Below are 13594 nucleotides of genomic sequence, written 5' to 3'. Positions count from 1 at the left end.
CTCTCCCCTGCCAGTTCTCCCAGCAAGCTTACGTGTGCGTGTTTGGATGGAGGGATGGAGCTCAGAGCTGGGGTCTCTAAAAACGTTTTGTGCTAATGCATTTCTGAGAACTTTTGTTCAAAGAGCTCCCTCTTGCCTGATACATGTTTTTGAGAGGCAAGAAGTCCTTATTGACTTGCGGTTCCTTCTCAGCTTGATAAAATTGTGTGCAGCGCTATGCTGTTACACCCTGTCGAAGACGGCTTCCCCAGCAAACCGAAACAGCAGCAAAGCACACTGTCAGCGTTAACTTACACCCCGGTTAATACCGTGGCAGTGGCAAGAGATGCGTCGGAGCAGCTCCTAAGAGCTCCCAAAGGCAGTGCAGTATGGAGGTGTGTGGGAAGTAGCCCAAATACCTCTGCCTGCCTGGGACGGCTTCCCGCTGCGCTGCCGGACTCCTGGCTGGGATGATGGTAAGATGTAGAGTTAGAGGCTATTAAGGAATCAAAGACTCATCATTTCCTAATGCTCTAGGGCTTGGGTTTTAAAGCACTCCCAAATATACCCTTATAAAATACACACAGAAAGCGCTTTTGCATAAGAATGCATGCATATATATAAAATGTAACTGTGAAATCCTAATGTACTAATTATATCCGCAGGGAAACACAAGCAGAAACCGTGAGCTGCAATAAACACACAGAAGGAGTCATTAATTTGCTAGAGAATTCAGTATTCTTTTTGTAGCAACAAAAGGTTCAATACTGAACCTAAATTTCATAATCACTTTTTCCTTCCCACATCTAATGCTGGTCATTCTTAATAGCGTTGTGGTCTTATGTGAATTTACTCTGTGTGTGCAAGTTCTAATACAGGGCAGATAATTTCCTTCTATGCCTGACGTAAATGATATGGTGTGAACCTAAATCATCTTTGATAACCTTCTTTAAGTGCTAGAAGTCAGAAAATAGTTTTTAAAAGTCATAAACCATGCTTTTACCAATATGAGCTTCTTTTTACAAGAAAAATGCATTTGGAGAGGAAGAGAATAATACTATAATCTTGCATCAGTTTGTTTTTGCAAGGGTCTTTACTTATATTAATATATTTGCATGCATTGGAAAAAACAGGTCGTCCATAAAAAGACAATTACAGAGCACAAACCAAGCATTCATAATATTTTTCTGAGATATCTTAAAGGAAGCAACATACTTAAAACAGAGGAGATTTTATTATCCTGTTTTTCCACAACCCCTTATAAATCATTCCATAAAAGTAGCCATCCCGCTTTTATTGATCTAAACTCAATTTGAGTTGCTTGGGATTAACTTTAAAAACATTTATTAAGTCCCCTCCAGTGCAAGCATTTTCTCTATCTCATGCAAATATCATTTGAACAGGGTTGATATCTTTTCTATTTGCAGTTACTCATGCATCTTTGCTTTTCGTCAGGAAAGATCTAGCTGACCAGAAAACAGGCAAATGCTTGAAATGGGAATTTTTGAGTAGATATTTGTAATAACGTATTGGGTAGCTTAACCAGCTTATCCCATAGTGTAGGTGTCAAATCTGCCTGACACCCAAGGTGGCAATAATACCAGAGATGCTTTTGATTATAGGTAATGAATTTTAGGATCATCTATGGATTTACTCTTATTCTTTATAACTGTTTGTACTTTTGCACATTGGGGCAGCACACGCCTCAGGGTAGCAGATAGTAGAACCAGGGTGGTTATGTCTGTGCCCTCTCAGGTCAAGGTCTGTGCTTTGGGAAGGGTGGCTGTCCTGCCTGTAAACTCTGTATTTCTCGGTGCTCACTCTCAATTTGCCTTGTAACATGTCTAAAAATCAGGCAAGCTCCCAAACTTCCCTTCCCCCCTGCCAATTGCTGGCCTGCCACTGAGAGGAGAGGCATGAAGACGTTTCTCTGGTGCCAGACAGAAGTTATTGGAGACGATTCAAGAGCCAGCAGAAGTAGTGCCAGATCAATCCCATACTGCAAGAGATGGGCTACTTTGTACTTTTCTTTAAGGGTGCCAGCTGGCATTGCAAGTCTGCCTCAGGATTGCAGCTTCCTTCGAAAAATGTTCAAAGTGTCATGGCTGGAAAGGAAAGCTTCAAACTGTAAAGCAGATGCACCCTGAAGAGGCAGAAAATGTGAGATATAAGGAGCCCCAAATGGTTTTGGTTTAGAAAGCAGCCCATCCGATGATCAAACAACTCCTGCTCATAATTTCTGAGCACCTGGCAGGGGTCTGGCAGTAACAGCATGGATGAGGCTGGTTCCTTGTAGCGTTGGACCTGCCATGGGCACAGCAGGGAAAGGGAGCAGAAAGGGAGCCCTTTCTCCATCACAAAGAAACTGGGACCCAACTTCTTGACTCCCAACCAGCAGAGTGAATTTGCATTCCTCTTTTATGCCATAAACCTGGTAGGTTGGATCAAGTCGTGCTGGAAGACTCTGGCTGTGAGTTTCCACGTCCTCACCGTACTACGGTGCTGCGGTTCCGTTTCACTCCTGGGGGCCGTGCCGGACAAGGGTGGCAGCAGGCACGACTTCGTGTAGGGGCTTTCCCCATACACCCCTTGGCTGCAGGCTGGCTTTCCACCTACACATTGGAAATGTGAAAAAAGTCCTTGGGTTTTCATGAGCAAAACCACTCTTCAACACACACCTTCTCGTGCTGGGTTTGTGCCACCCTGGTTCCAAGCTGAATTTTACCATACTTTTTCAGTGAAGTTCTGCAAAGAGTGTAGTTTAGCGTGCTTCACGTATGGAGCTAATTAAAGAAAAATCGTTCTTTAAGCTCATGAACTGTTTTTTAAATGTATCCTCTGGGTTTGCATAGAAGTACTAACATTCTGGAGCTACAGAAGTGTGAACGTTAATGGAGTAACAAGAGAAGCTGCTTCGTAGACCCATCAGTGCTGTGGTTCTGTTAACTATAACTTGAAATAAATTCCTAAGCAGGGCACTGGTACAACGTATTCAAGTGCCAGAACCTCTCTACTAACTCATATTCTCCCCATCTATAATCAAAAATTGAAGTAATGCAAGAGCAGACCTAGGAAGAGGAAGGGGATAAAGAAAGATACTTGTCAAGCAGTTACAGATTAAACCAAGTTTCTTTGAGAAAATTCTTTTTGTCTTCTTCCTTTTCACGTGCCCAGGATATTGTCTGAGATAAGTGACGAACAGTTTGAGTTCTTTCTCATCAAGTCTCAAGGTTGCAGTGCGTTTTCTAAGAGCCAGTATAGATAAAGAAAACCTTAACCCACCCAGAAGTTAGCATTTTATGCATCTGAGGTTAACCGGTAGATATTAAATTCCCCCATAAATTAAACAGCTGGAGATTGCCATCTTTTTTATGTGCAAAGAGCACCTTGTTAGCAACCAGCACAAAAGTTCATGTTCTCAGATGAGTTACTTTGCCTTACTCTTAAATTGCTGCTCATTTTCTCCCTGCATGTTGATTTATGAACTTTAAAACTTACTGTTCAAAATTCAAGCCGTGTTGCCAAGCTGCGGTGCTATCAAAACCACTGAACAGGTAGTCTCCCTTTACGTGCTGTTTAAAATATTTTTACTAAATAATAAGGCACCTTTCCTGTCTTTTGTTACATACAGGATTTTGGAGAAGACGATTCCCTCTACATCACCAAGGTAACAACTATTCACATGGGCAATTACACCTGTCATGCCTACGGCTATGAAGAGCTGTATCAGACCCACATCCTTCAGGTGAATGGTTAGTAAATGGCATCTATGACAATCCATGACAACGTTCCCGTAAGCAAAGTTGCGTGTTAATCTCATTTGCCCAGAGACGTGAAAAGCCACGCACCGAATTGTCTGTGTACGAGAGCGAATGCAGCTCGGGGTTTGCTCACTCGTCCTATCACACAGGCAATCAAAAAGAAAGGTACCGAGGGGGGACGTGTATAATTACCGGGGCTTCAGCAGGTATCCTAACTGTAAAACAAGCTGTCAATAACATCTCCATAGAGTTAAGAGCAGTGTTTCAAAGCATCTCTTAGACTAATGACTACTTTTGTAACAGAAGCATTGTTTCAATGATTTCTTCTTCCAGAAAATCATTTCTGTTGCATGAAATAGCCCAGGATATTTAAATAAATACAGCACAGTGTTTCCAAAACTAGCTACCTAACTCCCAGCTACGTATCAGATTATTACCTGGTTGTAGTCAGCTTGGTTCGCTGAGGGCTATTTACATTGGCTAAAGATATGGCCCGCTGGATTGCAAAATGAGGGCAAACCATTTTACAGGCGAGGGAATCGCACGGGCCCTGTTCCAGCATTCTCATTCACCTCCGTCCTGGACTACATTTGCGCCTGGTGGAACTTATATTAAGGCGTTTACTATCTTTCTTCTGATCTCAGACTCAGTCAGTTGGATTTAGTTTAAAATTACATTAGCTTAAACAGGCATTTCATCAAGGGACCTGCCCGTGGAGTATCCATCCCCGCAGCAGCAAAGTCGTTGTCCAGCTTTAAACCCATATTTACATGTGCTGATATGACCAGCAGTATCTCCAGAATAGGAGACAGGGTAACCCGTTGCTCACCATGGATAGATTTTGACGTACTCCGGTATAAAAGTGTTTAGTTTTACAGGAAAATTCAGTAACTTTATTACAGGGGATATATTATAAGGAAAATTAATACTTAGTTCTTTCTGTAGATGTGCACAGACCTCTACAAGGGAGAGCTGTCAACTGGTAAGAGCAGATAGCTACACACAGGTTAATAGAGAGAGGCTGGCACAAAGAGAAACAGTAAAAAGGGGTATTTATGCATTTTAAGAAGCACCGTGGTGGATGTGGGGTTTAGGTTTGACTGCAGCTCAGGTCTTCTGGACGTGTGTAAGTGCTCCCCACCCACAGCGAGTACCTACAGGAGAGCACGAAGCATCCAGTTGATTTGAATGAAAACTGACTTAATGTTTCTACATGATAATTTGTCATCTTTTGAGATAGTAGAATGTAAAGTCTCAGCAATGTGGATAACTAGATTGTGCATGCTGCAGCTGGGAAAATAGGTTTCCTTCCTCAAAGTGCTATTTGTTTGATGAATGGCAGTTGAAAGAAACGTGAGCTAACAACTTAATCCTGTGTATATTATGTGATATATTATGAGCCCTGAATGGAGTTTAGTTGGCAGGCAACAATGTAGACTTTATCATCACTGAGAATATAAGGCCCAAAGGCTTTGAAACTAAAACCAAAATGAGAGGCAAGCTACATGGAGCATGGGGAGAGGTTGATTCGTTTCGTACTCATGCCTGCCACTTAGATTTAACTTGTTGTTGAAAGATCCCATTTTCTTTTTAAATGGAAGTTTCACACCACAGCTGCGTGTGGTTTTTCTTATTAATACAAGAACACTGTTATACAAAAAAAAACCCCTATCCGTGTTGGCTTTTTAATGTTGCTATATAGTCAACTAAATACTGCAAAAAATGCTATGCATTCTGCTAACGACACAGGCTTGCTAGAAAACACTGGAGGTCTAGAAATCTTTGTCTTACAGCATCTGATATTCCCACACGAGCCATTAGGCTTCGCAAAGCTGGGTTTTTGCAGTTTTTGACGTGGCTGGCTGGCTGCCTACATCACTAAATTCTCTGCTTTTCTGCCTGTGTCGTGGCTTTCTCCAGCAACTGATGTTGGGGCAACAGCACCGACGACAGGACAACGTTGCTTACCTTCAGATGCATGGGGGGGTTCCCAAGGCAGAGCCCTGCTCAGGAAATCCTTCCCAGTTTTTGGTAACTTAAAGGACAAATTGAGGAATTTCTCTTGACAGGAGTAGAGGGAAGAAACTGAGCCGAGCTGAACTGGGTGGAGATGCCGAGAATCTAAGTCTAGTTGATGGGCTCTGTTCAGCACTGGGGCTTGTCTCTGTCTGTCTGTATCAAACTAAAAACTCCATCTTCAACTCAGGAGGGTTTTTGTTGCTTTTCTGTATTGGACTAAAACTGTAAGAGAATGTGACAGAACCAAGTCAGCCAGAACTCAGGTGTATCTGCTCGCCTGTCTTCTCCAGGGAGGGACTGATACGCTTCTAACAGCAAAAACTCAGGGGTTTTTTAATTCTATGAAAACAATCAGAATTCTTTTTATTTTTTTATAGAGAAAACTCCAAGTTTCTCTCTTGGGAAAGGTTAGAGAAAGAAGAACCAACTGGAAGTAAAAGGGTTTATCCCCAACCGTTCCAAAGCTCGCTGTGTCTGTGCAGGCAGGTCCCAACTTTTAGACTGCATTTCAGTTAAATTCAGTGTTTTTCAAAACTCTTCCAGTGTCCTATGATCCTTTTTGTACCACCTGGGCCCTGGCTTACTGTTCCCACTGAGGCTCATCGGTCCAGCTTACGAAATATTTTCCTTTCATTGCCTTCTTTCTCCTTAAAAGAATCTGATCCTAGTTATATGCACCCTCTTCACATGCTTTTATCACACATATTCTCTTTATTTTACTTTCTCCTTTGTCTCTTTTTAGAACATAACACTGGCTTGTAACAGCTCATTGATTAGGTGATACAGGAAATTAGGAAATATAAGCTTAAGTAGAAAGCTTAGAGCCCAATTTTGACAAAAATTAGAAGTGTGTGGGATGCAGAGCTCTAGTTGAATGTATTACAGACTAATCAAATTTATCAGAAGTTTACCCATAGAGAGCCTTGCTTTCATCCCCATGTGTCGTCACGGTTTTTCTTGTGTTGCCCAAGGAAAGGAAACCCACTTCGTCGCAGTCAAATCCTGCTGAAAGGCGGGCGCGCGCTTGTCCACGGCAGGCAAGCGGTGTCCTTACTGACGCTTGCCGCTCTACCTGTGCCGCACAACCCAGCCACGTGCGTGCAGCACTGCGCTTGGGCTGTTTAACCAGGCTACGATGCAATGCTAAAAGCAACTCCATGTTGTCTGACTCGGCATCAGGCGTTGCGCAGTCTAGACATGTCTAAAGATCCTCTCCAAAACAACCTTTCTGAAGGGGAAAAGAAGGTTTGTTTTGCTCGACTGCTGAATGGCGTGCAGTGCTTCCCTTTGTATCAGCTGGTTCAGGATATCACAAGTAACACAGGTAGGTCAGATGCTCCTTTTGACAAGCGGAGATGAGGGTCCTGGTAGGCAGAAAATGTGAAGATCACCAGCTGAATGCCCCAAACCACTGGGTCACATCTGGGCAAGTAGCATGAAGCACACATGTGAAATGCAGCCTACATGTGACATTTGATGTGGTAGGTTTGGGTTGAGCTCATCAGTCTTAGGATTCACAGCAGTGGTAAGATTTCAGTCAGTGTATTTATACACCTGGCCCTTAATGTCTTTGGAAGAAAAGAACGCGCTGAAAGGCAGCACAAAGTTTAAGAATGAAGAACTCATCTTGCGTGCTGGTATCTTTGATCAGAAGAAGCCAAGAACAGTAGGAAAATTATGTTCTCTCCTATGTATGGCTATTGCTTGGGAAATGTGTACAGCATGCACTAACTGTAGGGAGGAAAAGCAATTTATCACTTTCAAGAAGAAAAAGAGTTGCCGAGGATAAAGAATCTCATAAAATTGTAATCAACTATGAAAACTGATAGTTTGCAAATCAAGAGACTGCTGAGTGTAGGGCATCATTTTCCTTGGTCCTTGCACTCTGGAAAACATCAGCATAAATCAGAATATTGTATTACTTGACAACAGTTTTAAAAAGCCATTCGATCCTCGGCCCGATTATAGGGGTCCAACAGGACAAATGTTCCAGTAAGTGAGATGTTTTAAACACAGAAGTTTTGTTAATGCGGCTTTTTAAGAGAAAACATGTAATGCTGCAAACTCGTTTCAAGTCATAAATGGAAAGATTAAAAAATCTCAAGTAAATTATTAATCTAGTAATTATTATTAAGCCCTGGAGTATATAGGTCCTGTAGCAGCAATGTATGTCTTTGGGGCTTGATACCGCCATTTGTGCTCATCGTGCGCTTTATCACCTGAGCTGTTTTATTGTAATGAATTGGTCGGCTCACAGGTAAGGTGCTACTCAGTATGCAGTAGTAGGCAATCTACCCAATCTCTTTCTTCTTTGAATGCCTCTTTTTTCCTACTTTGCTTAAGATAATAGCATTTTTATATTGTCTTTGGCTGCAGCCACAGTAACGGTTAGCAATGATATATATTCACCAAGGGAAATAGCAAAGGATAATCCATATATTCTGAAGTCCGGAGCTGAAATCTTTGCAAGTTTCCAGGTAAAATGTGCTTACTTGGAATGTAATAATTTGTAGCAAGGACAATAAAAATTCATTCTGCAGTTTGCTGTTATCACAAGGCAGTTGCATGCAATAATTTACCTGTGCAATGAATTATGTAAGACAGGGGAGAAGAAATAAAAAGTTTAAAAATGGAAGGAGCAGAAAAATTGTAAGAGAGCAGGCGTGGAGGTGCGACACATATTTTTGTAGGTGAAAACAAACCTTACTATAATTTCAAGTTAAGCTAATTTTCATGCAGAACATTGATTCAGTGTCTAGGACCCCTGAGCTACTTTTTGCAATATAAATCTATTGTGTTTCCAGCTCTGCAGGTAAAATACGTGGATTACTCACATGCAGGATAACATGATATGAGGCAAAAAACTGAGAGATGCAAGGCAACTCTGCTTTGTGAAGGAGTGCCCTGCTTCTAGGGAGCGTGATCCTTGTGGCAGTCATTGGGAGTGCAGACGTGAGTGTCCATGTGAAGAGGAAAGCCTAAAGCAAAACCTCTGTAAGAAAACCTGATCACCCATGCTGGTTTTGAGAGCGTTCAATAGGTGATGTCTGGGACGGGCTCTATCTCTGTTAAGAGCTGATGGGTAAGGAATACCACGAGGCTTGGAGTAAAGTTGCTCTGGTGCCTTTGGCCATTTGGGTTATGTTAGAGAAGGGCTTGAGCCGACTGGGGGGATCTCCGTCTCGCCTGGAGCCAGGCAGGCAGCCGTATTCTGGCAGGAGCAGAGCTCTGCATGGGGCACGGGACCTCGCAGGCTTTTCTCCAGAGCTGCTTTTCGTGTAGCTAGCTGCAAGCATGGGCACGCAAGTCTGCAAGAGGCTGGGGCAGGCAAACCCCCAGGCAGAGAGGGTCAGCATTGCTTGTGGACTAGAAGAGGCAGGTTTGTACCGTCTGGAGAATTAGGAAAGTACCTGGGGACATTAAGTGCTAACTGCCAGTTGACTTCACCACCATCTAACCTGCTTGGGTATTGTACGTTTTTTCCTATGCATTTGTAGGAGACAAACCACCTCTCATCTATGAGTCTGAATTTCAAAGGATGTTGACTTTCAATGGACCTCAGTTCCTAAACCGTTTTGTTCAAAAAATGTTACTAGTAGCAAGAAAATCATAGATCAGACAAGCATTGAGTGCAGGACCTTCATAAAATTCTGTCAAAGTGGAGGAAAATTACTATCTTTATCCTATTGTGCCTGGAGACACTGACTCGGAGAAATCTAAATTAATTTTCCGAGGTACAGATGGAATCAGAAGTTCCTGACTCTCGGTCTTATTCCCCTGAATTGCTTGGACGCTGTCCCTTAAATAAACGCAGGGATGGCTCTGACAGCTGCCAGCCATTTCCAGCAGCAGATCCCTTCCTTTGCTCTCCTTCCGCTTGATCTGCCGCCTCCTGAAGTCAGGAGGGGCTGTAACCCTGACAGCAATGGGAGGAAGAGAAGGTAAAAAGCTAGTAAATGCTTTTATTTAGGATTTGCAAACTCAATTTAGTGAAACAAACCTTGTCTTTTGGGTAAGCTCCTGATTAAAGAGCTCTTACATGGTGTTTCACTCACTGCCCTGCATCTTACAACACATTTTCTTTTCTTCTCACGTGAAGGAAATAGGAGACAAGGAAGTAAATCCACATGTCCAGTGCAGAGGTGAAGTTTAAAGCCATTCCTTCGCTAAAAGTCCCCATTTTTTTGTCTCTCCGGTTGCCCCTAGGCATTTCCTCTCAGATTACACTTGAACAACCTTTCGCTTTTAAAGCTATAAAAACCAAGTAGACTTGAGGGCTTTCTGTCGTGGCTGATTTCCTTCCAAGCTGATGACTCAGCTCTGGATAATACTTGGCAGCTGGTAGGTAAGACAGAAGTAAAATACATCTCTCTCTGGTAACACCCATAAAAAATAGAAAGATGGAAAGTATATGCTAGTGAAGATAATTATTTAAACTGTCCCCATATGGATATGTAGACACATAGCAAGCTGCAAACACAGATTTTATTTTATTTTAAAGCAACTGTTAAGTCAATTTAATTTTGCCAGTCCTGGAGCCTAATGATGGGCTATATAAAAACACAACAGTGAGTTAGGTACCTTAAGCCAGTGATTTCCAGTGGAAGCTTGTTATTGACTCATTCAGGGTTTCTAAAAGACCCCACAAATTTTCCTCAATCCTCCACTAGTGCCAGCAGAGTGCTGGCAAATATTTAGATGCTTGAAAAATGCTCTGATTGAATTATTTATTTTACCTGTGTTTACATCACTAACGAGCAAAATAGGTTTCCCTTGGTGTGAAATTATCTTCTGCTTCAAAGACAAATATTCTCCCAGCCACTTCTAGCTGCATGTCTCCCGCAGGAACGCGTCAGTCTTATCTTGACCACACTGTCCCCAAAACTCATTTTCCTTGAGGAAGAAGTTAGGCCCCTACATACCGCATCCACATTTGGCTCTGACCGTGGTTTTACAAAACTGTATACCTTTCAACAGTTACATCACGAGTCCCATAATCTCCCAATCTGGTAAAAAGGTTGACCACTTGATGATGAAACACAGCAGTCCATGACCATCCTTCAAATACCATCAGCCGTGATACGGCACATCCTCACGTTTCCTTTTATTATGTCCCTTGAATGAAAGGAAGGAGGGTCCCACTGATATTTTTCACTGATACTGCAATATTGCAAATTCTCTTTAAAGTATGTGAGTAAATCGTTAAGAAGTAGTTAATGGGTGATATTAAGCCTTGTTGATTTGAGCAATGAAGGCAACATGATTGAAAATCAATGAACTCGTCTGAAATTGTAATATAATTAGTAGTTTTGCCAATTGAGTATATTAAATAGTTCAGAGGGGCCTTCCTGAAACAAGGTAAGTCATGTTTTGAAAGCCTCTTGTAAAAAAAGAGATGTAATTTATAAGCACTTCATTTGTTCGGAATAGCAGGTAGTGAATGTATAGGCTATTTCCTGGTGGATATTTAATTAAAATGTTGAATAATATGCTACTTCTAATAGGCAAGAGCTCCAATTCCTTTCTTACTAGATTGAGCGAAGGTTTGGAGTTTAACTTTTAAATATATGAGTACCCACCTTAGGTTTTAATCCAACTTTACGTAAGTTCAGTCAGTCACGTAATGAAAGAAAGCCAGAACAAGCAAGAACGATCTAAATACCAGATACCGAGGTTGTTCCCTGGCTTTGGTTTATTAGTTTACTCTTTTCCATTATTGTTTCCTATTTTCTGCCCCGAAAGCTGAGCTGTAGAAAAATCATTACTGTAGCTTGCACTGAAAGCCAAGGCGTTGCCTATCTCCCCGGTTCTCGGATCAGACCTCTCCTGCAGCGCCGTTTGAAGGCAGCGGCTCTCGAGCCACTGCCGAGGGATGGCACCTGGCGGGGGAGTTTAAAGTCGCCGATTCCTTGTTTCCCACAGTGCCACCCGTGATTCGCGTCTACCCTGAAACGCAGGCACAGGAGCCTGGCGTGTCGGCAAGCCTCAGATGTCACGCCGAAGGCATCCCTAATCCCCGAATTACCTGGCTAAAGAACGGCATTGATATCATGCCAAAACTATCCAAACAACTAACGCTCCTAGGTAAGAACAGAATTCTGATTAATTAAAGTATTGTAGATGGGGATTAAGAAGGATTATTTTGCACTTTAAACTAGAAGTTCCTGTACTTTTGTTAAGCCACAGTTGTTGGAAATCGTGTTACAAAACCGCTGTTCCTTCTTTTTATCTTTTTCTCCTGTGATTTTCTCGGGAAATACAGCATTGATTGATATAAGTGGTAATGCTGTTACGTTAAAAGACAGCGTGCCTGGTTCTCCACTGCCTCGTCTTTTGTGTACAGCTGTGCAGATCAGAAGATAAACACATTGAATTATTTATTCATGAATAAGCACTATGTTGGATGCAAGTCAGCTGAGAATCAGGCTGCGGTTCCCCCATCTTCTCACACCCACCTCCGCAGAGGGAATCAGGCTCTTGACTCCTGTTGGTCCTTGTTCAAATGAGGGTGCAACAGATACAGTGAAAGGCAAAAATATTTATTTGCAATTCTTCCAAAGGTTTTAGGCAATAGTCCCACTCCAGAAAGCAAAATGATAGGAGGAACTGTAGAAAGACCCCTCCCAAACCCAAGTTTTTGGTGATCTGATGAAAAACCATTTGCAAAATTGAAGTGAATTTTTCTCCACTAAAGCCAAAGCAATTTTTTTAACAAGAAGAAATAAATGAAATGTAATTTCTTGTTTGCATTTGGGATTGTTCTTTGGTCGTTTCTGGCGCAGAGTGTGTATGTGCTAATGGAAAGAAGCAAAACATCAGCTCTCATGAGAATCCCCCAAATACCTGTAGTTATGTACAGGGAAACATCATGCGGTGAAGCCACCCTGTCGAGCCTTTGCCGGGCGGCTGCGGCAATGGAAGGTAATTAAGGGCAGTAAAAGCAATTAGCAGCAATGAGGAACACTGTTTATGGGTGTCTTTCTTACAGCAAACGGAAGCGAACTTCATATCAGTAGCGTTCGATACGAAGACACTGGTGCCTATACCTGCATTGCTAAAAATGAGGTGGGAGTGGATGAGGACATATCTTCACTTTTCATAGAAGATTCGGCAAGAAAGACCCGTAAGCTTAATTTTCCGTATATTTATTTCTTTAAAGTGTATTTAAATGTAGTGGTATACCTGCAATTTAATAGTTCAGTCCATTGCATGCGGTATGTTGGGCTCTTACTCGTAAGGTAATGACAATTTTGTCTGCGCATTGATCAGAGGATTGGATACTGTTTTGGGAGGGAACGGCGTGAGGAAGGTAAAATCTCCTTGTCCAGAACGATGATGCCTTTCTTGTGCCAGAAGTATGGTATGGGTAACACCTTTACTAAAGCAGCAAATTGGCAATAGTTTTAGATATAAAAGAATCCAAAACCAAATGGTTTGTCGAATTACATGCGGTTTCAGAAAATAAATTTCATTGATTTCTGTACAAGTCTTCTTTTAAAGCCACTTACGAGTCAAAGTTCTTAAATAGTTAGATGCTTGAAAAATATTCTGATTGAATTATTTATTTTACCTACTTTTACACCACTAACGAGCAAAATAGGTTTCCCTTGGTGTGAAATTATCTTCCACTTCAAAGACAAATATTCTCCCAGCCACTCTTAGCTGCATGTCTCCCGTAGGAAAGTGGCAGTCTCATCTTGACCGCACTGTCCCCATGTCTCCTGTAGGAAAGCGGCAGTCTTATCTTGACCACACTGTCCCCAAAACACAATTAATGAAGGAGGTGATTAGTTGCCCCAGTGGAAAAGCTCCCAGAGGCCTGATCCTTCCTAATT

General features: G+C 42.1%; 1 protein-coding gene across 2 annotated transcripts in view; it reads left to right on the top strand.

Annotated features, from left to right (window-relative positions):
• Positions 1-13594, top strand: part of FSTL4 (follistatin like 4) — a 234106-nt gene that overhangs the window by 203714 nt on the left and 16798 nt on the right. For both annotated transcript variants that reach the window (XM_059825442.1, XM_059825440.1), the window contains 3 exons: positions 3611-3731; positions 11682-11843; positions 12748-12882. In XM_059825442.1, coding sequence (XP_059681425.1) covers positions 3611-3731; positions 11682-11843; positions 12748-12882 — 418 coding nt within the window. The remainder of the gene's footprint in view (positions 1-3610; positions 3732-11681; positions 11844-12747; positions 12883-13594) is intronic.

The sequence above is a fragment of the Gavia stellata genome, chromosome 16 (assembly GCF_030936135.1).
Source record: "Gavia stellata isolate bGavSte3 chromosome 16, bGavSte3.hap2, whole genome shotgun sequence".
Classification (NCBI taxonomy): domain Eukaryota; kingdom Metazoa; phylum Chordata; class Aves; order Gaviiformes; family Gaviidae; genus Gavia; species Gavia stellata.
This window is presented reverse-complemented; position numbering and strand designations above follow the sequence as displayed.